The 23811-nt window shown below is 56.1% G+C and overlaps 2 protein-coding genes across 10 annotated transcripts in view; both read left to right on the forward strand.

Annotated features, from left to right (window-relative positions):
- The window catches only part of NFKBIB (NFKB inhibitor beta), a 1076695-nt gene that overhangs the window by 477093 nt on the left and 575791 nt on the right, over positions 1 to 23811 (forward strand). The gene's annotated exons all lie outside the window — the stretch shown is intronic.
- Positions 1 to 23811, forward strand: part of SIPA1L3 (signal induced proliferation associated 1 like 3) — a 231434-nt gene that overhangs the window by 204036 nt on the left and 3587 nt on the right. For 5 of the 9 annotated variants that reach the window (XM_084960460.1, XM_084960459.1, XM_084960462.1 and 2 more), the window contains 5 exons: positions 13141 to 13306; positions 14150 to 14408; positions 18458 to 18601; positions 21739 to 21874; positions 23541 to 23622. In XM_084960460.1, coding sequence (XP_084816586.1) covers positions 13141 to 13306; positions 14150 to 14408; positions 18458 to 18601; positions 21739 to 21874; positions 23541 to 23622 — 787 coding nt within the window. The remainder of the gene's footprint in view (positions 1 to 13140; positions 13307 to 14149; positions 14409 to 18457; positions 18602 to 21738; positions 21875 to 23540; positions 23623 to 23811) is intronic. The other 4 variants (XM_084960464.1, XM_084960463.1, XM_084960465.1 and 1 more) reach the window with 3 other exon arrangements.

Raw genomic sequence — 23811 nt, forward strand, 5'->3', positions numbered from 1 at the left:
ATGTGACCTAGTAAGGTCCACGGAGTCCCTGCGGCTGTGTGACGAGCACAGCCTCCGAGGGCTGGGGAGCACTGCTGTGATGGTCCAGGCACAAGAAGAGGGGGCTGGAGCAGGAGGGAGACCAGGGAGGGAGATGAGGGCGGCTTCGGGGTAGATTCTCTCAGATGGAAGGAGTTCCCACCATGGCTCAGGGGTAACGAACCCAACTATCCATGAGGATGCGGGCGATCCCTGTCGCTCAGTGGATTAAAGGAGGTGGCGTTGCCTCAAGCTATGGCATCGGTCTCGGATTAGGCTTGGATCCCACGTTGCCGTGGCTGTGGCGTAAGCTGGCAGGTGCAGCTCCAATTCAGCCCCTAGCCTGGGAAGCTCCATATGCCACAGGTGCAGCCCTAAAAAGACAAAAAAAAAAAAAAAAAAAATGAGATGGGAGTGAGCAGGCTTTGCTAGCAGATTGGATGTAGTGTGAAAGAAAGTGAGGCTGAAGATGACACCAGGTGTTGTGGCCTGAAGGGTGGATGCTCCTTGAGCTGAGATGGGGACTGAGTGGGGGGCAGGCCCAGGGGAGCTCGGTCCTGGACCGGCCACATCTGTGACACGCAGAAGACACAGAGGAGGCAGTTGGGTAGGAGTCTGGCGCTCAGGGCAGAGGTCAGGCTGGAGAGGGAAGTGGAGGCGTCTGCGTAAAGGCACGAGGCTGGAGGGGAGGAGAAGGGGTAGCCCTTGGCCTGAGCCCTTTCAGTGTCTGTACGAGGAGGAGCCCACGTGGGCAAGGGGTCGAGTGGGATGGGCCTGAGAACGGAGCGTGGGATTGAGCCTCACCAAAGTGAGTTGAGGGAGCGGGAGAGAGGGTAGGGTGGAACAAGAGGCAGCTGGCTTGGGGCATTTTGCTGTGAAGCGAAAGGAGGAGGAAAGGAGGGGTCAGTTGAAAATGGGTTTGGGGGGAAAAAAAAGAAAGAAAAGGGAGTTCCATCGTGGCACAGTGGAAACGAATCCGACTAGGCACCATGAGGTTGTGGGTTCGATCCATGGCCTCGCTCAGCAGGTTAAGGATCTGGCGTTGATGTGAGCTGTGGTGCAGATGTGGCTTGGATCCCACGTTGCTGTGGCTGTGGTGTAGGCCGGCAGCAACAGCTCTGATTGGACCCGCAGCCTGGGAACCTCCATGTGCCGTGGGTGCAGCCCTGAAAAAGCAGAAGAAAAAAAAAAAAAAAAGGGCTTTTGTCTTTTTAAGTTAGAACATGGTGATACCAAGCATTTACCGAGTATTCGCTGTGCTCGGTTCTAAACTTGAGTCCATGGGAGTTCCCGTCGTGGCGCAGTGGTTAACGAATCCGACTAGGAACCATGAGGTTGCGGGTTCGGTCCCTGCCCTTGCTCAGTGGGTTAATGATCCGGCGTTGCCGTGAGCTGTGGTGTAGGTTGCAGACGCGGCTCAGATCCCGCGTTGCTGTGGCTCTGGCGTAGGCCGGTGACTACAGCTCCGATTCAACCCCTAGCCTGGGAATCTCCATATGCCGCGGGAGTGGCCCAAGAAATAGCAACAACAACAACAACAGACAAAAGACAAAAAAGACCAAAAAAATATATAAATAAATAAATAAATAAAATAAACTTGAGTCCATGAATCAGGCACCGAATCCCCAACAGCCGCTCCATGAGGTGGGCCTATTATTCGCCCAGTTTTACTAATGAGGCACCTGAGGCCCAGAGTCCACAGCTGGGAGGAGGGACGGAGCTTGGATCGCAGCCTAGGAAGCCAGGTCCGTAGCTTCACTTTGTGGGAGGGGGGTCCTGCCCGCGTCCATCCTGTTCATTGGGAGGTCGTGTTTCGTGACCTGATGGGCTGGTCAAGTGTGTGGGTGACGCAGAGCTCACAGGAGACAGCAACGGCATCCTTGGAGATGGTGGAAAGCAGGCTGAACTCAGGCTGAGAGTCCAGTTCACGCACCTTACTGACAGCCGGGGGGCATCCTGGAACCTAGATTTTGATCCTCTGCTCCCCTGATTAAAACCTCCAGTGGCTTCCAGGCGCTCCCAGGATTATCAGTAAAGGCTCACATTCGCCGAGCGTGTATATTGCCCCAGGTGCTGGTGGCCCGTGTGCTTTGTCCACACTCCTGCCCGGACCCTGTGTGACCTCCTCACCCCCTCTGCCCTCCCCCCCCCCACCGTCCCCTCCCACTCCAGCCACTGGACCTGCTCCCACCCCGCAGACTTGCCAAGTCCGGTGACCTCAGGACCTCTGCAGTGGCGCTCTCCAGTTCTTGGGATGCCCTCCCCAGCATTGAGGCTGGCTGGGGGCTTGGTCCAGGGCCACCCCTCGGACGGCCCTTCCCAGTACTCCCTAGCCGCTGCTGACATTCTGTCACTGTTCTTGGTTCCACTGCCCATTTCCCCTGCGGGAAAATAGGTGCCGCCGCCATCGCCATCACGAGACACTTGTAGCCACCCGGCACCGCATGGGTGCTCGGTCAGCAACTGGAACATGCGAGCGTCGCATCTCACTTCATCCCCACCCCAGCCCCATGAGGTGCACAGAAAGGCCCCCACTTTCCAGGCCCTGCTGACCCACTGCACTCCTTCCCCAGTGGGCATGCTGCTCCTCCTTCTCGGGGGCCCCAGGCCCCCACTCACTCCTGCCCCCCTGGGCCATAACAAGCCTTCACAGACCTATTGGCTCAGCAGCAGAAATGTATTTTTTCAGAGTCCCAGAGGCTACTGGTCAGAATCAGGGTGTCTGCAGGGTTGGTTCCTTCTGCAGGCTGGAGGGATGGGTCTGATCCGTCCCACGCACCCCCTGGCTTCTGCTGATTTGCCGGCAGCCGGTGGGCTTTCCTGGTGTGTAGATGCATCACCCCAGTCTCTGCCTTCATCTTCGCGTGGCCTTGTCCCCATGGGCATGTCTGCGTCCACACCTCCCCTTTTTACAAGGACACCTGTCCTTAGAGCAGAGTTGATCCTATTCCCTCACTCACCTGGATCACCTCTGGAGAGACCCGCTTTCCAAATCAGGTCACATTCTGAGACACCAAGGGTTAGGACTTCAGCTTATCTCTTGAGAGGGGGGACCCATTACACCACCCCTCATGTCTCCACACAGACGTGCTGGCCTCTCAGAGAAGCTCTCCCAACCCCCACGCCAGGCTGCTCCCTCCCAGGGACCCGAGTGACTTCTTCCCTTCCCGAGCATCCGTCCCAGGGCACCTAGAGACTGCTTGCTCTCTGTCGCCTTGCGGGACTGAGCGTTCTGGGAGAGCAGTGACACCCGAGCCCCACTCATAGGAGGTGCTCAGAAAATATACTGGGATACGTGACAGCCGTAAACAAACAGCAGCACCCTTTGTCCCAGTGACAGCATCCAAAAAGGCTATGTGTGTGTGTGTGTGTATTGTGTAAACATAGGTAAACTAAATACACAAAACACAGGGGACACCTGATAACTTCATGGCTTCTTAGTTATACATATATTTTTTAAAATCGCATGCATGAAGATAACATGTTAATTTAGAGTTAATGCTCTTGTCCACACACTCCCAGTTCAGAAAGCTGTTTTATTCACTCTCTCTGAGCACTTTGGAGGTAATGTCTTTGTTGCTGTTAGAGCCACCTCTGAGTCATCTAACCTAGTTTTCCAGAAAACATTGTCTTTTACTTCCAGCAAAAGTATTTGAGGCTAAACATGTTTGTTTTTTTTTAAATCTGTGTATAATTCAGTTGCTGAAATTTTATTCTAAGGCACCAGAACTCATTTGCATAACTTACTTATCTGTATTTATTGGTACCTACCCTGCCAAGTACTGTCATAAGCCCCAGCCCCTTTTAACTCATTTATCTTTTTTTTTTTTTTAGGGCCACACCCATGGCATATGGAGGTTCCCAAGCTAGGGGTCTAATCGGAGCTATAGCCACCAGCCTATGCCAGAGCCACAGCAACAAGGGATCCAAGCCATGTCTGTGACCCACACCACGGCTCACGGCAATGCTGGATCCTTAACCCACTGAGTGAGGCCAGGGATTGAACCTGCAACCTCATGGTTCCTAGTTGGATTTGTTTCCACTGGGCCACAACGGGAACTCCCCCTTTTAACTCATTTAATCTGGTACTTCTGTCCCATCTTCCATATAAGAAAAACTGAGGTACAGAATGGTTAAGTCCGTTGCCCGAATTCCTTCAGTTAAGGTTAATCACCGTTGGAGTTCCCGTCGTGGTGCAGTGGTTAACGAATCCGACTAGGAACCATGAGGTTGCGGGTTCGGTCCCTGCCCTTGCTCAGTGGGTTAACGATCTGGCGTTGCCGTGAGCTGTGGTGTAGGTTGCAGATGCGGCTCGGATCCCACGTTGCTGTGGCTCTGGTGTAGGCCGGTGGCTACAGCTCCGATTTGACCCTTAGCCTGGGAACCTCCATATGCCGCTGCAGTGGCCCAAGAAATAGCAAAAAGACAAAAAAAAAAAAAAAAAAGGTTAATCACCGCAAGTATTATGATGGTTGGTTTTGTCATTTGTCCCCACAAGGTCCCCACATACTCAGAGCTTATCCCCAAAGGAGTAATTACAGATCTGCCTCCTTCCTTCTTGATTCTGGTCGGGGACCTCCTGATGCAGCCCCGGAGGAATGATAATGGCCATGGCCAACACGGCTGCTGGGCTGGGCAGACCTGGATCCATGATCTTCCCGCCAGGGCCACTTCCAGATGAGGAAACTGAGGCACAGTTAGAATTGCAAAGCCCAGGTCACGCCGCTAAAAGTGGCAGAGCCAGGATTTGTACCCGGAAATGTAGCAGGGCATCTCGTCAAGCAAGCGGCACAGGGAGGACTCGAATTTTCTGAGGACTGACTTCTTGGAGGAAACAGTCGGCTGTGTTTGGGCACATGGTCTGTTGAAGAGAAGACAGAGTCAGCTGGTAGAGGACAGAAAATCTGTGTGCCGAGGGGACCGAGAGCAACTGCCACAGATGGTCCCTTGCACTTGGCCCCTGGGCAGGCCAGCAGCTCCGCCTCAGGGGATGGCCCGACTGTTTGGATGCTTTGTCCCAGGACTCTGAGATCACCAGCCTGCAGAGGAGCAGAACTGCATTCAGGGCAGGAATCCCTCATGAGCTGCTTCCCCCATTGTTAAACCCTCAGCTTCCCTCCCTCTAAACTGGCCTGACAGGCCCCCCTGCCTCCCGCCTCTGAGGATTTATGGAGCAGTTCCCTGGAGGACCGCGGCACCAAGGCTGAGCTGCCCAGGGCTTAGCGGGTGAGGTGTGCCTAGGCCAACCGGTTGCCAGGCTGCAGCCCCCAGAGCAGACGGCAGAACCAACAGCCTCAGCCCTGCCTCCTCAGCCGTCCTGGGCACCCCCTCCCTGACAGGCAGCCTTCAACCCAGCTGAAAGGCCGGCCCTGCCCCTGGAGGCTGGTGGCCTCTGGGCTACCCTCAGAGGCCTTACGAGGCAGATGCAGCCAAGAACAGGCCTCTGCTCTTCCAGGGAACAGCCACAGGGACACCACCTACCTCTGCGTGTTAAACAGGCCGGCAACACCACCTGGCTGACGTGAGGTACACATGTTCCAGCCCTGCTGGCCCCTGTCCCCGCCACAGGGCCCTGCGAGGAGGAGGCAGTTCCTAAGGGAACAGCCTGTTCGGTGCCCAAGGTGGGGCGGCAGTTGGGAGGGTGGGTCCCCAGGTCACACCTGAGGACGCAGGCCCAGAACGTTCTCATCCGTACATGGGACGCTCTGCCTCGTGAAGGGCAGCCCGGGGCCTGGGGGGGAGTGAGCGCTCAGTGGGTGAGCTTTGTCGCTGCTGCTGTCACCACCCAAGCAGTCAAGAGCAGTCCCCCAGTTGCCGTGAGCTGTGGTGTAGGTCACAGACATGACTTGGATCCTCGAGTTGCTATGGCTGTGGTGTGGCCGGCAGCTACAGCTCCGGTTGGACACTTAGTCTGAGAACCTCCAAGTGCCGCGGGAAATGGCCCTAGAAAAGGCAAAAAGACAAAAAAAAAAAAAAAACAAAACAGGACCCTCCATTCACAGCCTGGCTCCTCCGTCACTGTCACCATGTCAGAAGCTGTCTGAGCATCAGTGCCCTCCCTGGTGGAGCGAGGTGATGCCCAAGAGGAAGGGATGTAGCCGCAGGAGACACCGCAGCCCCAGGGAGGAGGGGAGGCTGGGGCGGGGGTGGGCAGGGGGTGCCTGCATCGCCAGGAACCGCCGTCCCCACGCTCCATTCCCCTGGAGTGCTGCTTTCCTCACCCGCAAATCTCGGGTGTCTCGGACCATCAGGCAGGTGTGGGTTCTGAGTGTCCTCGCCTCACTGTACCCCTGTCCCCAGCCTCCAAAGGGATGACAAGATGGCCTGCCTCGCAGAGGCGGGTAAGGAGTCAGTGAGTGGTAGGCAAGTGTGCGGTTGTCACTGGCCTCTGCAAGCCTCTCCCCAGCATACCCGCCCCTGCCAGCGGCCCGTCCCAGCCCTCCTGCCAGGAAAACCCGCCTGCAGACCTGGAGAGTGTGCGCCGGCAAGGTTGGCAGAACCCCCAGCTCAGGCAGCCGACAGTGGTGCTCATTAGCTTAATTAGGCTGACCCCGGGGGAGCCGCCCCAGTTGGAGGCCAGAGCTCCAAGTCAGCTGGGATCAGGCCCAGCCCAGTCGGAGCCATTGGTCGCCTTCCACCTTGGCCCTTCCGTCGTCGCCGGAGAAAGAAGTTGCTGTCGTTCGGGTCCTGACCGCAGAGCCTTCTGGGATTTCTCTGTCTTTCATTTTCTTTTCTAATTAAGTGGCTTAATTCAACAGCATGGCAAATGCACGTTCAGACAACCTAGGCAAAGTAGAGCTTCTGTCCAGTGCTGTCGGTCAGAACGTGGAGAGAGAGGGTACCTCCTTCCAGATGCTGTCGTCATTTATGTTTTGAAAGGTAAAACACACACAGGATCAAAACCAAACTCGTACAAAAGATTTGCAGTGAAAACCTGTCTCCCTCCCCAGCCCCCAGCCGTCCTGCTTCCCTCCCCGGCTGCCGTTGCTTCATTTCTTCTGCATCCTTGCGGAAATGTCCCCAAGCTGACGGAGCACAGGCGCCACGGCGTGCTTCCTCCTCGCCCCTTTTGCTTTATCTACATGGTCACCTTCTGTCTGTACGTGCCAGCCTTTTCTCAGAGGCAGTTGCATATTAGTACATACAAGGTGATCGCTTTCTTTTTAATGGTCAGAGAGTAATCCGTTTTCTCCTCAGAGGTCATTAGGTTTAAACATTTATGGAGACCAGAGGTCTTGAGAAAAAGGAAAAAGGTAAGAGATGCACACGCAGTCTGGGTTTTGGTTTTGGTTTTGTTTGTTAACCTGGAATGAGTGTCATTATAAACTATTGCTTAGAATTCTCAACTTAGAAAATACATTGAGGTGAGAGTTCCTGTTGTTAGCGCAGCGGAAACGAACTAGGATCCATGAGGATGTGGGTTCAATCCCTAGCCTTGCTCAGTGGGTTAAGGATCAAGCGTTGCCGTGAACTGTGGTGTAGACAGGCAGCTGTAGCTCCAATTTGACCTCTAGCCTAAAAACTTTCTTACGCTGAGGGTGGCCCTAAAAAGCAAAAAAGAAAAAAGGAAAAAAAAAGAAAATACATTGAGGAGTTCTCCTATGTTGCGCCAGGTTAAGGATCCAGTGTTGTCGCTGCAGCAGCTTCTGTGGCAGCTGTTCAGTCCCTAGCCCAGGAACTTCCACATGCCCCAGGCGTGGCCAAAAAAAAAAAAAAAAAAGAGAAAATACATTGGGGAGTTCCTGCTGCAGCACAGCAGGTTAAGGACCTGCCATTGTCTGAGCAGCAGCTCAGGTCACTGCTGAGGTGCAGGTTTGATCTCTGGCCCAGCACAGTGGGTTAAGGATCTGGCATTGCTGCAGCTGTGGTATAGGTTGCAGCTGCAGCTCGGATTCAGTCCCTGGCCAGAGAACTTCCACATGCCATGGGTGCAGCCAAAAAAAAAAAAGATAATACATTGGAAAATTCTTTCAGAAGAAAGCGAATAAGGGTAAAAAAAAATGATCAATTTGACTCTGCAAACTGAATTTCAGCTTACTTTTTCCCTTTGGACATGTCACAGCAGCCCACCAACAGTGTCAGGCCTTGTGGAACCTGCAGTGGGGTAGGGAGGTGCGAGTTGAGGGCCAGGAGAGAAAGTTCTAACAAGATTTCTTCCAGCCTGTCTACTGCTGTAGAATTAGGAGGGCCCCCACCAGAGAACTGGGGGCTCCTGGGAGCTGGAAAGACAGTTATTAGCAAATGAACCCAAACCCAAAGTAGGGAAGGAATACCCATGTTCCTCTGGCTTGACTTTTTAAAGTATCCCTGTACTTTTTCCTTTTTATAAAAATCTTTTTTTTTTTTTTTGTCTTTTTGCCATTTATTGGGCCATTCCCGCAGCATATGGAGGTTCCCAGGCTAGGGGTCTAATCAGAGCTGCAGCCACCGGCCTACACCAGAGCCACAGCAACACGGGATCCAAGCCGTGTCTGTGACTTACACCACAGCTCACGGCAACGTCGGATCGTTAACCCACTGAGCAAGGGCAGGGACCAAACCTGCAACCTCATGGTTCCTAGTCGGATTCGTTAACCACTGCGCCACGACGGGAACTCCTGTTTATAAAAGTCTTTAAGCCTGTTGGAAAAGGAAGGAAGAGGGTGAGGAAGGTTGAAAGGAAGGAAGAAGCTGGGTAGGGAGTTTGGCTGGTTGGTTGGAAGGAAGGTTGGTTCCAAGAGATACACATTTAGTGAATAGCTGTGAGGGCCTGCAGTGTGGCTGGCCTTGTTCCCGACACTCGACGCAGAAGACAGTGGGCCCACCTGCACAAGCACACACGACAGATCACCCCGAGATGGGGACAGTGCAGAAGTAGCATGGGATGGTGCGATGGAGCACACCTGGGCTGGGAGGGGGCCCAGAAGGTCGAGTAGTCAGGAGAGGCCTCTGAGAAGAAGACGGCTGAGCGAAGCTGGCTGGATAGAAGCTGCCATTGGCAGTGTATGCTGGGCGGTGGGGGGCACTCCAGGCAAACAGAACATCCAGTGCAAAGGCCCTGAGGCAGGAACGTGCCTGGCATGTTCAAGGAACATTGGGAGGCCTGTGTGAGCAGAGATGAGGGCTGAGGCAGGGCAGCACAGATTGTGGCAGACCTCATGGGCTGTGGTGAGGGACATTTTTAGGAAGCAAGTCCCCAGCATTAGGAGCTGAGACTTTAGTAAACTTCAATATACCAGGCTAAGCTGTGTGTGAGTTTTGTGTTCTAAAAATGATTTTTCAGGAGTTCCTGTCGTGGCTCAGTGGTTAACAAACTTGACTAGTATGCCCTGGCCTTGCTCAGTGGGTTAAGGATCCAGCATTGCTGTGGCTGTGGTGTAGGCTAGTAGCTGGAGCTCCGATTGGACCCTTAGCCTGGGAACCTCCATGTGCTGTGGGCGTGGCCCTAAAAAGACAATGCATAAGTAAATAAATAAAATAAAAATGATTTCTCGGAGTTCCCGCTGTGGTGCAGCAGGTTAAGGGTCCAGTGTTGTGTTTTGAAAGGTGAAACATGCATAGGATAAAAACCATACTAGTACAAAATGGTGTAGGTCACAGCTACAGCTCAGATTCCATCCCTGGCCCGGGAGTTTCCATGTGCTATGGGTGCGGCCATTTAAAATTTAAAAAAAAAAAGATTTCACGCCATACCTATCCCTTCTTTATTCCCATGACATATCCAGGCAAACCTCTTCTCATGTCTTGAGGGTCGACTCTACTTCTCTTCGGCAGCTGGGTGGTATTATTCTGGGCAGCCTCGCCCTTGCCCTGCTGGCCGATGCTGTTTGCCCTGTCAACAGGACCCCACAGGGCGTACCGGTACGCCTGGCACGCCTGGGTTCGTGCAGGCCTTTTCGAAGGACACCCCCCAGGGGTGGAACTCCTAGCGTGGTGAGCGCGCACGTTTTGACATTTTCAGCCCCTTGTTTTACAGCCCTCCCAGCAGGGGCCTTGCAGAAGGTGCCCCTTTATCGCGTGGACGAGCTGAAGGCCCGGCCTGCTCGCTCACCCGGGTTGCTGGGCGCAAGCGCGCCCTGCGCTGAGTCTCACTCTCCCTCATGCAGGGCATTCTGGGAAGTGGCAAAATCTAAAGGAAAGAGGGAGAGGTGAGTCCACTTGCAGCGCCCGTGGGAGCAACATGTACCCGGGAGGGTGTCTCCTTCTGTTTGCCTCTTGGAGAGAAAGCGTTTTGTTTGCCCAGAGAACACATTTCCCTAATAATGACAGAGCCAGAATTACCCTAGACCTGGAATTCTCATCTGAGCAGGAATGTGACCTAACAAGAAAAAAACTAACCACTCTCCCTTCCTTCCTTTGTTAAAATCCCAAGGCTGGCAGCTGAGAAAATGAGAAAAAATGTAGACTTCAGTACCCTCAGGAGCCCAGGAGATGTTATTTCTTCCTGGGTTCAAAGACTCTTTTTCTTTCTTGTGTTATAAAATGATGAGGTCTAGGTGTCAGCTCTTTTTAAACTAGTTTTATTATTGTTATTATATCACATGATTAGGGTGAAATAAATTTAGACAGTTCAGAAGGGTGGGTTTCGGATGAAAAGTAAAAGTCTCAATTTTCCACCTCCTATATGACTCCTACTTCCCAGAGGTAATTATTGTACGTAATTTCTTCCAGAATTCTTTTTCTGCATATGAAAGCATATTATTAACCCAAATGTGCTTATGTTCCACATATATCTTTGATATGCCGTCTCTGTGATATAAACATGACAGTCAAGCATGGTGGGGGACTCCTGTGAGCCCTGCAGCCTAGTGGCCTGGGCTGGAATCCTGACTCCACAGCCAGGCTGTGTGACTTCGGACAGTTACAGATCTCTCTGTGCCTCGGTTTCCCATCTGTATGGAGGTGCTGGTAATAGCGACTCCAGGGGAGGACTCCTGTAAAGATGTCTGTCATAGGTTTGCACGCCTAGAGCCCTTGGGATGACGGGTAGTGCCTGGTGCACCATGAGGGCTGCGTTCCTGTTAGCTGTTGTTTCTTCTTTCCTGGGAGATGGCAATGCCCCAGGTGAGGTCTTTACTGGGGATTTAAGACCTGATTCCAGAGGCCGGGCCAGAATCAGAAGGCAAGAGGAGACCTCAGGGGAAGTCCCAGGAGTGGAGTGAGCAGATCCCTGGAAGTCAGCCTTGGGCAGGGGAGGGCCAGGGAGCCGTGGAGTGACAGCCTGCAGAGCAGCAGAGGAGGGTAAGGCTCAGCAGGAGAGGGCACTGCGGCCCAGCGTGCCCGGCAGCCTCAGGTGGAGTTAGAAGAGCTGCCCTCATTTCCCCAGCGTCTGCTCTGTCAGGTATTGGCTAAGTACTTTGCAGCAGACCCTCAAATGCAGAAGTTGCCATTGTGGCTCAGTGGGTTAAGAACCCAACATAGTGTCTATGAGGATGCAGGTTTATCTCTGGCAGTGGGTTGCTGCAATCTGGGGCATAGATCGCAGATACAGCTCGGATCTGGTGTGGCTGTGGCTGTGGCATAGTTGCCGCTCTGATTCACCTTCAAGCCTAGGAACTTCCATATGCCCCATTTTAACGCAGGGGCAGCTGTTAAAAAAAATGCTGTGAGGTCAGCATGTTTTCCAGATGAGCACACTGAGGATCAGAGAGGTGGTGTGATGGGCCCAGCATCCCACAGCAAGAACAGGCAGAGCCTGCACGCAGACCCAAGCCTGTCTGCCTCCAGGACTCCGGCTTTTAACCGAGGCTATGCCTCAGTGACTTGTAGACCACAGGGTGCTCTGGAAGGCGGTTCTGGGTCAGCTTTGGGAATGCTGAAGAGGAGGGTGAGCTGGCTCACAAACCAGCTTCTGGAACAGGAGACCCAGTAGAGAAGCGAGACGGGAGCAGTCAGGGGGGCTCCAGGCCCTGCTCAACATGCAGCTTCTTCCTCTCTGGATCCTCCCAGCTGCCCCACGATACACGCTCTCTTACCCCATGGGATGGATGAAGAAGCCAGAGAGAGATGGTGCCAGGCCGAGGCACCCAGCTCAGAGGCCTGCTGCCTGCGGCCCGGCTCTTCTCCGTAGGGACCGTTCCCCCAGGGATTCTCCCTCTGTAGGACCCACCCCTGGTCTGGGTCACTCTTCTCTCCCACCTGAGCAACTGCAGGAGCTTCCTCACTGTCTCCCTGCTCCTACTTTTGTCCCCTTTTCCACAAGGGTCACTTTTCTGTCTGGGACCCATTAAAACCCAGATGGGAACCTAGCCCTCGCCAGATCAGAGACTCCCCAGATGCAACCCAGATCCCCTCTGAGGCTCAGAGGAAGTGCAGACACCTTACAGCCCCACCCCAGGCCTTACCTTCTACGCCCTGCCCTACCCCCCCCTCCCGTAAACTCACCAGGCTTGTTCCCACCTCACAGCCCAGCACTAGCTGTTCCCTCTGCCTGGTGGCTGGACTCCTGCCTCCTTCCAAGTTTCTGCAGAGATGTCCTCCCCTCAGAAAAGCCATCTCCCATCCCCATAGATCCCTTTCCCTTTACCCGGCTTTATCTTTCTCCCAAACACCTCTCTGTCCCTCACACTGTGGGCTTTTTCTCTGTGTTCGTTCCTTCCTCGTCAGTCTTCCTGACTGGAGTCTGCTCCGTGGTCACCGCTGCATGTCACCCCCGACCCCTGCCAAGGATGCACAGGGCCCAGGGCAAGTTCCCAGGGAACGCCTGTGGGAGGAGTGGGTGGACAGAGAAACCTCTGTCCCACTTTCACCAGGTGAGGTAGACAAGCTGCGGTCACTCACCCAGTGGCGGCCAGCTTTCTTAAGTCAGGACACCTTTGGAGTTCCTGTTGTGGCTCAGAGGGTTAAGAACCCGACATAGTGTCCATGAGGATACAGGTTCGATCCCTGGCCTCACTCGGTGGGCTAAGGATCTGGCGTTGCCCTGAGCTGTGGTGTGGGTTGCAGACGCAGCTCAGATCCTGCATTGCTGTGGCTGCGGCTGAGGTGTAGGCCGGCAGCTGTAGCTCCAATTCGATCTCTAGCCTGGGAACCTCCATATGCCACAGGAGTGGCCCTCAGAAGAAAAAAAAAAAAGGTCCAGACAGCTCTGAGGAGAGGCCTGAGCCCTCTGAGACCGCTCTGACCCTGACCCTCTTGTTCCAGGCAGGTGGACAGCAACACGAAAAACGTCTTTGGTCAGCCGAGGCTGAGGGCCTCCCTCCGAGACCTCCGCTCCCCGCGGAAGAACTACAAGTCCACCATCGAGGATGACCTGAAGAAGCTCATCATCATGGACAACCTGCCGCCCGAGCAGGAGAGAGACGCCGGCGTGCGTAGAGGCTGCCCCCGTCCCCTGCACACTCACTCTCACACACACACACACACACACACACACACACACACACACACACAATCGGGTGGGGGCGGGGCAAGGCCAGTGAGGCGGAAGCACAGCCCCCAGCCCTCAGCCCAGCCCCTTCCCGCCAGCGGCCTCCGCCCAGGCACCTGCCAGCCAGCTTGGGTGTCTGTGGCTCCAAAGCTGTGAGCGGCATCGCAGTGTGAGCCAGCCTCACGGGCACCAGTACCCCCGTGACTGGCAAGGAATGCTCTTAACCGGCTCTTGGGTCCTGAGCCCAGGGTGGAAGCAGTGCCCCAGGAGCACTCAGGCTCCTGTGACCGCAGGTGGGGGGGCCAAGGCAGTAGGCATCCTTAGCCCCCGCCACCTCTGCAACTTCTCTGGCCCCTGGTCCCTGCCTTCCCTGGTGGGCCGTACTCAGGCAGGCACTCCCTTGTGGGAACCTGGGCGGCCAGGTCTCCCAAGGGTTCTCTCCCACGAGCCTGAGCCCTGGGGGACGCCAGCTCTCTGTCCCGGGTGGTCCTCACCGGTGACTGGCTCTCAGGGCTCCAGCTCGGGTCTCCTTCTGTGACCTTCATGGCGCAGGAGGGTGGGCTCAGCCCTCCCGGAAAAGTGGGGGGAAAGTGGGCGAAAAGTGGGGGAAGAGGAATCCCTGGGGGGCAAAATCAGGGTATGTGGACCAGGAAGGGGGCAGAAATAGATGCCGGGTGAGTAAGAACCACAGACGTCCAGGGTGGGAAGGGACTTCTGAGGACAGTGACCGTGGTCCTGCCCATGACCACGCCGGGCATCCCACCGCCACCCCTGTCTTGGCAGCAGTCACCACAGAAGAGCCTGCAGAGGACGCTGTCGGACGAGAGTCTGTGCAGCGGGCGTCGGGAGCCCAGCTTCGCCAACCCTGCCAGCCTGGAGCCGGGCCTGCCCAGTGATGTGCTCTTCACCAGCACCTGCGCCTTCCCCTCCAGCACGCTGCCCGCCCGCCGCCAGCACCAGCACCCCCACCCGCCCGGCGGCCCCAGCACCGGCCCTGCCGCCGCCGCCGCCCCTGCCGGCAATGGCTTCCCAGAGAAGAAACGTGAGTCTGGGCGCCGGGCCTGCGGGGGGCAGGGGTGGTCAGAGTCATCCCAGGGAGTCAGCCCAGGGAGCTTTAAGGGCCCCTGATAGTTGAGCCCGGGTGTCACCCACGGAGCAAGCGGTTGCTGGCCAGTACTGGGGGTCACCTTGGAGTCGGGATCGCCCAAGGCGTGGGGCCATCTGAGACCAGAGAGAGGACGTTAGCCTCTCCAGGTGCCTCTGGACTAGAGGGCTCATCACGAGGGCCCCAAAGATCGCAACCCCAGCTCCCAGGTCCTGTCCCAGGCAGGCTGTCTCGTGGATATTTATGCGTGTCCCCGACCTGGCCCAGGTCTGCCAGCTCTGGCAGGGAGGGTATGACCCACGCATCCCTCTGTTAATCCAGCACATGCTGGCTGAAGGTGGTGCTTGCACACCGTCCCCATCCGAAAGCTGCGCACTGGCTGGGCTTGGCCGTGCCTGCAGTCCACGCTGAAATCCCTTATCCGCAACCCAAAGGCTCTAAAACTGAACAGTAATGTCGGAGTTTGGGCCAAGCTCCCTGGGCCACAGTGCCCAGCCTGAACTGGCAGGAGGCTCTTCAGGGCCCTTCTTTACCCCACTTGGTGCAAACGGGCAGTTGCTTGGTCGCTGGAGGAGGGTGTGTTGAATAGCAGGTGTAGCTGATCTTTCTGTAGAGACCATCGTACTTTCTCAAATCCCAATAAATCTTGACTTCAGAGATGTGTCTACCCCAGGGGCTCCCACTGAGGGGCTGTGCCCCTGTCATCGAGATGGAGCCTCATGGACACTGCAGGGGGTGTGGTGGAGGAGACTCTGGGACTTTTTTGAGGGGTTCTACCTCCCCCCTTAAAATCCTTCCATGGCCCCCCATTACCTAGTGTCTGAGGCCATACCCCTTGCCCTGTTGTTAGGGGGCTTCCGCCCCACCTCAGTCCCTCTATGTCATGGCCACCTCCCTGAATGGCTGATGTTCCACCACTCTCCCTCCTCAGGTCGTTCCATGTGGCTATTCCCTTTGCCAGCCGTGCTCTTCCCCTAGCCCTGTTCCTGGTAACTAACTCCTGCTCCTTCTGCAGGGCTTTGCTCAGTTATTGCTCCAGTTCCCTGGAGGTTCCCTTAGCTCCAGGCTGGCTCACCTCTCCCGTCCTAAGCTCCAGAGCACCTGCGTCCCCCATTGCCGTCATCCCACGGCTGTTTCTTGAGCCCTGCTCCGGGCCAGGCTCTGCTCTAGGTACTGGGCAGCAGTGGAGAGCACGTCAGAGCACCCCTGCCCTGTGGGGGCAGTTTCATGGCAGTTGCTTTCCTTCCCTAAGCTCCCCTCTGTGTCTCCTTCCCCCGCCTCTGGTCTGTACTGCCCTGACTGTGCCAAAGGCAGGGCCTGGCACATAGTAGGCATCTGACATGTCATGAGGGGAAGACGAGGGAGGGGCCAGGGCAGAGGTGGCGTGCATGGGGATCACAGACCCACAAGACAGACAGAATGGGAGTCCCCATCGTGGCTCAGTGGTTAATGAATCGGACTAGGAACCATGAGGTTGTGGGTTCAATCCCTGGCCTTGTTCAGTGGGTTAAAGATCCAGCGTTGCCGTGAGCTATGGTGTAGGTCGCAGACACTGCTTGGATCCCATGTTGCTGTGGCTTTGGTGTAGGCCGGTGGTTACAGCTTCGATTAGACCCCTAGCCTGGGAACCTCCATGTGCCGTGGGAGTGGCCCTAGAAAAGGCAAAAAGACAAAAAAAAAAAAAAAAAAAAAAAAAAAAGACAGACAGAATGCCTCTGACTAGCTCTGCCTCATCCTTTCAGTCTCAACTCAGATGCTGCTGCCTCCAGGAAGTCCTCCCTCCCCAACCAGCCTGAATCAGACACCTCCCTTGGGCCTGCTCCTGTCCCTGCTGCCACTCTGCCTTCTGTTTCCCCATCACAGCCCCACTCACTCCAGGCCGTCACTGTGGGGAATGGGTCAGTCACCCCTGTTGGACGGGGACTCCTTTAGAACAGGGCCGGGAGGTATCTGGGTCACTGTGATGACCGCAGCCCAGGGTCCTCTGTCTCACGGAACACATGCTCACACCTCTGCCTTTCTCACTCCCCGTCACCCTGAACCAGAGAGAGTCCCTTCTGGCCTCAGCGTGGCCATGGCCCCCGGGCCTCTCCCCCTCCCCACACCTGCTCCAGAGCCCTTCCCAGGCCACGTTGGACCTGAAGTGGTGCCATCGGCCGGGGTCTGGCCTTCACTGATGAAGGGCCCTCCATGCCAAAGAGCCTCTCAGAGCAGCACCTGCTGATTGCTTGCTTGGCAGTGGCAGCTGCTCCCACGGCCACCACCAGCTGCACAATGAGACGCTGGGAGCATGGAGGCCAAGGGCTCGGCGTCCTCCCTGCCCTCATTCGTTCCCCTGAGCATCCGTTCACTCGGCACACGCTCACTGGCACCACGCGTCCCGAGAGCTGGATGGCCCGAGGGTGTAGCCCATGTCCTGAACTCTGTGCCGCTAAAATGTGAGCAGAAATAGTGTCCACCTCACTGGATTCATCAGATAATCAAGTTAATACGTGGAAAACACTGAGCTCAATGCCTGATACACAGTAAGCGCTGAAAAAACATAGCTGTTTATTTAGTTTTGTTAATGGTCTCTCGCCAGGAGCATTTTAATCTGTCGTAAATCAGGTTTGTGCCTCTGGACTAGAGAGCAGGGTTAAAGAGGGCTATGAACAGGGTTTAAACACAAGTCCTGGGGGCTGGGCGTAGGGCGGGGCCAGCTTCAGCCCCTGCCTCTTAAATCTCAGAGCCACCACCCGCAAGAGTACAGGCAGGCAAGGCAACTCCCACTCGAGCCCTGGCTGACCGTGACAGTGACACGGGGTCACAAGAGCACCTCCCTACTGGGAAAGCCGAGGTGGGGCCTATGGGATGATCCCACCCAACATGGTGCCCGGTTCACAGGCCCCGCCTTTCCTGCCTGAGTCACTCCTGACCTCTGTGCCTCACTGTCACTCTCTGTCCCCTCCCCTTGAGGGGCTGTGGGGTGTCAGCTAGCTGAAGCCCAGGGCCTAAGCCTGGCACAGGGGACTCTGCCACAAATGTAGCTGCCCGTGTGACACCTGCGCTGCCCCCCACTTCCAGCTCCCTGAGGATCTCTGCCCAGGGTGTCAGACCTGAACCCACCAGGTCTCCCCACAGTGACCCTGCCACATCCAGACACCCCCTCTGCACTGAAGACCCACATCGCGCCTGACTTCTCATCTGACCCCCAGCCTTCCCCATCTCAGTGCCAGCTCCAAGGTCATGAGGTCATCCTGGACCCTTCTCTCCAGCTCAGCCCACATTCATTCGCAGGAAGTGCTCTGGCCCCATCTGCAGAGTTGATCCAGGATCCATCCCTTTGTCCCTCCAGCCCCACCTGGTCCTATCCACCCTCTTCTCCTGGCCCATCATGACCGCCTCCTCACTGCCACCCTCATCCCTGCCTCCCCCACTGTCCCTCCAACAAAGCCACAGGGACCCTGTGAACACCTGCGACAGGTCACACCCTCCCGCTCCGAGCCCTCCTAAGGCTCCACCTCACCAGGGGAAGAGAGTTCTCGTTGTGGCCCACGGGCCCCAGGATGTCCATCCAGCCCTCTCACCTCTGTGATTTCACCTCCCACTACTCTTCCTCCCCATGCCTCAGTGCCACCTCAGTGTCCCTATGCCAACAGGCACATCCCCACCTTGGGGATTTTTCACTGGCTGTTTCATCGCCCAGAGTGCTCTCCCTCAGGTGTACCCCTCCTCTCCCCCCTTCAGAGCTTTGTGCAAAGGCCGTCTTCTCAGTGAGGCCTCCTAGCATCCTGTTTAAAATTGTACCCCCGTAAATATCTGACACTCCCACCCCGTTACCCTGCTGGATGTTTTCCATGGCATTTATCATCTAATAAATATAATGTGTTTACTCAAGTAGATTGTGGTACGTAGTTAGATATAAAGTATAACATGATGTGTTCGCTTCTCTGCTTCTCCCACATCATGGCTCTCACCCATCTCCCTTCTGCGCTCTCCCCACACAGCCACCATCTCCACCTCCGAGCTCTCACTGGCCGATGGGCGGGACCGGCCGCTGCGGCGCCTGGACCCAGGCATGATGCCGCTGCCAGACACAGCTGCTGGCCTCGAGTGGTCCAGCCTGGTCAACGCAGCCAAGGCGTATGAAGGTAGGTGCCTTCCACCCAACCCCACCAGGTCCCACTCCCGTCTCTCTTCTGGAAGGATCCCCAGAGGGCCTGGGGGCTTTGAAGGGGGACACATTCAGCCTCCAGAATCGGGAGGCAGGGTCCCCATCGTGTCCTGCCACTCGCTCACTGTGCAGTCCAGGCAGGTGTCCTCATCTCTCGGAGCCCCCCAGGTACCTTGTCTACAAAACAGGGATGTGACTGTGCCCCTGCCTGAGGCCGCGGGGAGGCTGCGTGTAACAGAACAAGCCCTCCACAGACAGCACCTGATACTGTTACCACCGCGCAGTAGTAATCCACAGTGAACTTAGCCGTGCTTTGGCTGTGAGTGGCAGGAAAGCCAAATTAGCAGTGACTTAAAGTTTTATGCAGATGAACATTCCTGGGGTGGGCAGTCAGGGGCTGATGCAGCACTTCCGCAAACTCCTTAGGGCGCAGCTCCTACCCCCTCTGCTGGGCCATTCCCAGGGGCCGTGCTCGCAGGCTCCGGGAGCTCTGGCCGTCATGTCCAGCTCCAGCCAGCAGGAGAGAGAGGGACACATTCCCTCCCTTTGCGGACTGGACGTTTCCCAAAGCCTCACGCTCCTCCTACCCTCCTTCCCATTGGTCAGAGTGCCACAACCACACCTTGCGACGGGAAGGCTGGGGACTGAGGCCATGTGTGTGGCCGAAATTCCGGGTGTGCCGTTAGAAGAGGAAAACTCATCATGAAGGACAGCTGGCAGTCTCTGCCCTTTGCTTCCCATGTGACCTCACGCACATGGCTTTGCCCATCAGAGCCTCAGTTTCCTCCACTGTGAAACCCTAACAGACACAAACATATTCTTCTGGCTCGTGTTTCATGTTTTAGGCCACAGCGTTGCTGTCCCTCCTCTAGGAAGCCCTCCCTGATATCCCTTAGTCTGGACCAGGCACCTCCCCTGGGCTGCCACAGGCTGTGCCCCTTCTGTCTGATGAAGAGTGTCTCCAGGCAGGACCCGGGGCTGTTTCAGTCACCACTGGGTGCCCAGCATGGGTCTGTCACAGAGCAGGATCTATTAAATCAGACCCACCCAGTACACGTCCTGATTTCCATGTTTGAGCCAGTTCACATCTGGCACGTGGCCCGGGAGAAAGCCGCCTTCCTCACTTCCTTCCATTCATTGCTTCCACCCTGTCCTGCACCTCCCCTGGCCCAAGGGTGAAGGTAGCCTGGACTCAGGGCTACCCCAGCCTTAGGCGCTGGGACCACTGGGGAACTGCTGCCAGGTAGTGGCCCAATGCACTTGACCTTCCAGAGGCCTGATGAGCTCGGTGGGGGAGGGGGCTTCCTGAAGGAGGTGACTCTGCAGCCACAGTGACATTATGGAACATCTACTGGGAGCCACACGTCACCTCTTCACAAACATGGTCCCTCTGGTCTCAGTCTGAGGGATGTATCAGGATCCCGCTTACAGACAAGGCCACTGAGGCTCGGCTGCCACAGAGTCACCCAGCCAGAGTGGCCGCTCCTCACCAGGCCTGCCTGATGGGTTTTGCGTCAGTTAAACCACAATAAGCAGTTTTAAAAAGTAAAGGGTGGGGGATAAAAGCCGAGAGAGGGCAGGCGATGGAATCCGAGTACGATGACAATTGTTGAAACCAAGGTTGGGTTCATGAGCACCCCTGATGCTCTTTTCTCTTCTTTGGGGCCTGTTTGAAACTGTTTATATGAAAGTATTTTCTTTTTTTTTTTTTTTTAATCTTTTGTCTTTTGTCGTTGTTGTTGCTATTTCTTGGGCCACTCCCGCGGCATATGGAGGTTCCCAGGCTAGGAGTCTAATCGGAGCTGTAGCTACCGGCCTACGCCAGAGCCACAGCAACGCAGGATCCGAGCCGTGGTGTCTGCAACCTACACCACAGCTCATGGCAACGCCGGATCGTTAACCCACTGAGCAAGGGCAGGGATCGAACCCAAAACCTCATGGTTCCTAGTCGGATTCGTTAACCACTGCGCCACGACGGGAACTCCATGAAAGTATTTTCTAAGAGAATACATATTAAATCCAAGATAGACAATAACAGCTATCACGGATGTTATTTAAAGAATTGGGGAACTCTCAAGGTGACCGTTAGACATAATATGGTATAAATGTTAAATTCCCTAAGTGTGATGATTCCAAGTGTGGCGTTCCAGTGATGACACAGGAACAGATGGTCCTGTGATTCGGAAATGCGTAGCCAAGTGCGAAGAGGTGAAGCCCGGGATGCTGGCGGTTTACTCCCCAGCGGCTAAGGGATAACATCTGCAGAGAAGGGGGACAGGGACACGGAGCAGGTGGAACCGGGGGAAGGGCATTGGGGTTTTCACTGTGCTGTTCTCAGAGCCCAGAGAGAGAAAGGGGCCGCCTTTGCCAGGTGGCAGTGCCTCTCCACACTGGGGCCAGCACACACAGCCCCACTGCCTGGCTGTTCGGCGCATTCCGTTGTCTCTCTGTCGTAGGGCTCGCTGGGCTGGCTGCTTTTTGCATGCATCCAGGCTGTCACCTGTTCTGGCCAGAAGGATCACCTAACCTACTTGAAAATGAGGCGCTCGGGCTCCTCCTCCAGAGGCCGTCACGTGTCTGGGGTGGGACCCGGGAATGTTTGCTTGAACCAGCAGCCCCCCCGCCCCCCCCCCCGACGTAGTTCCTCTCTTCGGCATGCATGATTTTCTCTGCTCTGCTTTTATCTTTTATCTTTTTGCTTTCGAAACGTCATAGACATTCTTGAAACTAGGATGTGATGAACCCCTCACGTCCCCCCAGCATCAGCCCCAACCACTTCTGGCCGTGACCCCCCATGATTTCATGTATTGCAAAAGCAGGTCATTTCTGCCGAATTTGGGTGCCTACTTGTCCACACTGTGTCTAACGTCTTTCTCTGTCCCTTGGGTTCTGTATGAACTGGTCGTGAGGTCCGGAGGCTTGCTCAGAAGCAGGATGGGATACTGCTGTCTGTGTCCTGATTCAGTGTGGTTTTTTTGACAAGAATCCACCCTCAGTGCCCGTGTGATCTAACCAAGCGAGCATGGTTGAGCATGTCCTGGAGGTTGGCAGGGGGAGGGGAGCGCGAGGAGGGGCCCTGAGCCCCGCTGACGCCCTGCGCCCTCTCTCCACCAGTGCAACGAGCTGTGTCACTCTTCTCTCTCAACGACCCAGCTCTGAGCCCGGACATCCCGCCTGCACACAGTCCCGTCCACAGCCACCTGAGCCTGGAGAGGGGGCCCCCGACCCCCAGGACCACCCCTACCATGAGGTGAGGTTCCCCCGCCCCACCCGGCAGTACTGGTGCAGCAGCCACCCCCTCACCTAACAGGCTTGCTGGGGCCCAGCAGGGACCAAGTCAAGGTCGGCCCCACCGTCTTGGTCAGGTGGAGACGATGGTGACTTACACTCTCAGGGTTGCTTCACTGCCATCTTTGAGAAGCACGCCGTAGAGCCCCCAGCCTCCCCCGCTCTCTGCCTCCCATCTGCCCCTGGCTCCCGCCCCCCTGTCTGCTCCTGGGTCTCCTCTGCTGCTCTTCCGAAATTACGCACCTGTTCCCCTGATACTTTCCTGTCACCTCTTCCCAGGTTGGGCGTCTCGGGACCCAGCTGGGACTGAGGCCCAAGCCCTGCCCTCCCAGGCTTGGGCTGGGGGAGGGAAGGACAGGGAGGCAGACGTCTCCAATTTGTCATCTCACGTTTAGTGCAGCATATTTGACTGCACTGGCTTGGCAGAAAATAGAATTACAAAGAGGGAGAGAGGATGGAAATGGCGTGTTTGCATGTCCGCGGATTTAAATAGTGCATTTCACACTCAGCTGCACACTTCACCGTGCAGGGTTATATATACAGCAGTCGTGCCCTGTACTTTATTCACAGCTCAAGTGATTTTCGAGGGTGATTTTGACTCTCCTTGTTTTTTGCTTCACACACTGGCTTTAGAACTCAGCCTCCCTCCACCGAAAATGCGGCCCCACCGTAATATGTGAATAGCAGAACCAGGCAGTGACAGACGGGGCGCTGCAGTGAGAGTGGGAACAGGGCAGGTGTGGAGGTGGCAGCACCTCCGGGCACACTGCTCCTGGACTCCTTTGGCCCCTGCGCAGATGACCTCTCCTGCCTGCCTCCTGCCTGCCCCTGCAGCTCCCCAAGACAGCACCGTGCAGGGAGGGGAGGGGTGGGGAGTTGGGAGGGCCGAGTCCTCTCCTTCTTGGGTCGAGACACCCCTCCTCCCTGCCTGCTGCAGCCCACACCCCTTCCCAGCACCCACCAGGCGTGTGTGTCCCCCCAGTGGAGCCTTCTGCAGGAAGGGGCTGCCCGCTCTCCTCCGCAGGGGCCAGGAGGGCCCAGGGCTGGGCACAGAGGAGGAGCCACGGGTTGGGGTCCCCCTGGTGTAGCGAACCTGCCTCAGCCTGGCTCTCCGCTCTGTCCATTGGGCCGGATGCTCTGTTAGACTGAGACCCCACCTGGCACGGGGGCTCTCGGTAACAGGGAGGCTGCCCTCATGGTCAGTATGGTTATTAGCCCAGTCCAGAGGCAGGCCCTCATGTTCGTTTGCCCACTTGCATGCCCCTTAGGCTGGAACAGTGTTTCTCAGACCTCCTGGGCACTCAGTGGATGTGGCGGGGAGAGTTCTTTGTGCTGTGCCACGTGGGAGGAGTTTCCCCCAAGAGCACACACGTGGTCTGTCTCAGAAGGGCTGGAGACACGCCAGGCATGGTGCTCCCACGGCCCGCATCCCACATCCACCATGTCCCCTCACCAGGTGGAGCATGGCCTTCTCCCAGACCCGCCTTGGGACTCCAGGCAGGGAAAGGACTCCCCAGAGCCTCAGGGACAAGAGAGGCCTGTCCCCTGAGTTCCTCGCGGCTCTGGGTGAAGAGCCCTCCCCAAAGGCTTCTGGGCATCGAGCCTGACCCTGTCCCCCGTCTTTCCAGTGAGGAACCACCCCTGGATCTGACAGGCAAGGTGTACCAGCTGGAAGTGATGCTGAAACAGCTGCACACGGACCTCCAGAAGGTAAGGCCGCCAGGCAGCCGCCTCACGTGGCACAGCCTCCCTATCACAGTCGAGAACTTTCCGCCAGAGACACCTGTCCCCGCCCCCAACCCCACCCCATCTGTCCTAAAGGAGGCTGCCCAGCTTTAAATGCAGTCGTGGGTGAAGAGTAAAAAGTGACAGTAGCGGAGTTCTCTTGTGGTGCAGTGA

The sequence above is a fragment of the Sus scrofa genome, chromosome 6 (genome assembly GCF_054392235.1).
Source record: "Sus scrofa isolate SSC_HxYL_T2T_F1_AM1 chromosome 6, Sscrofa_HxYL_maternal_Yorkshire_Landrace_v2.0, whole genome shotgun sequence".
Classification (NCBI taxonomy): Eukaryota; Metazoa; Chordata; class Mammalia; order Artiodactyla; family Suidae; genus Sus; species Sus scrofa.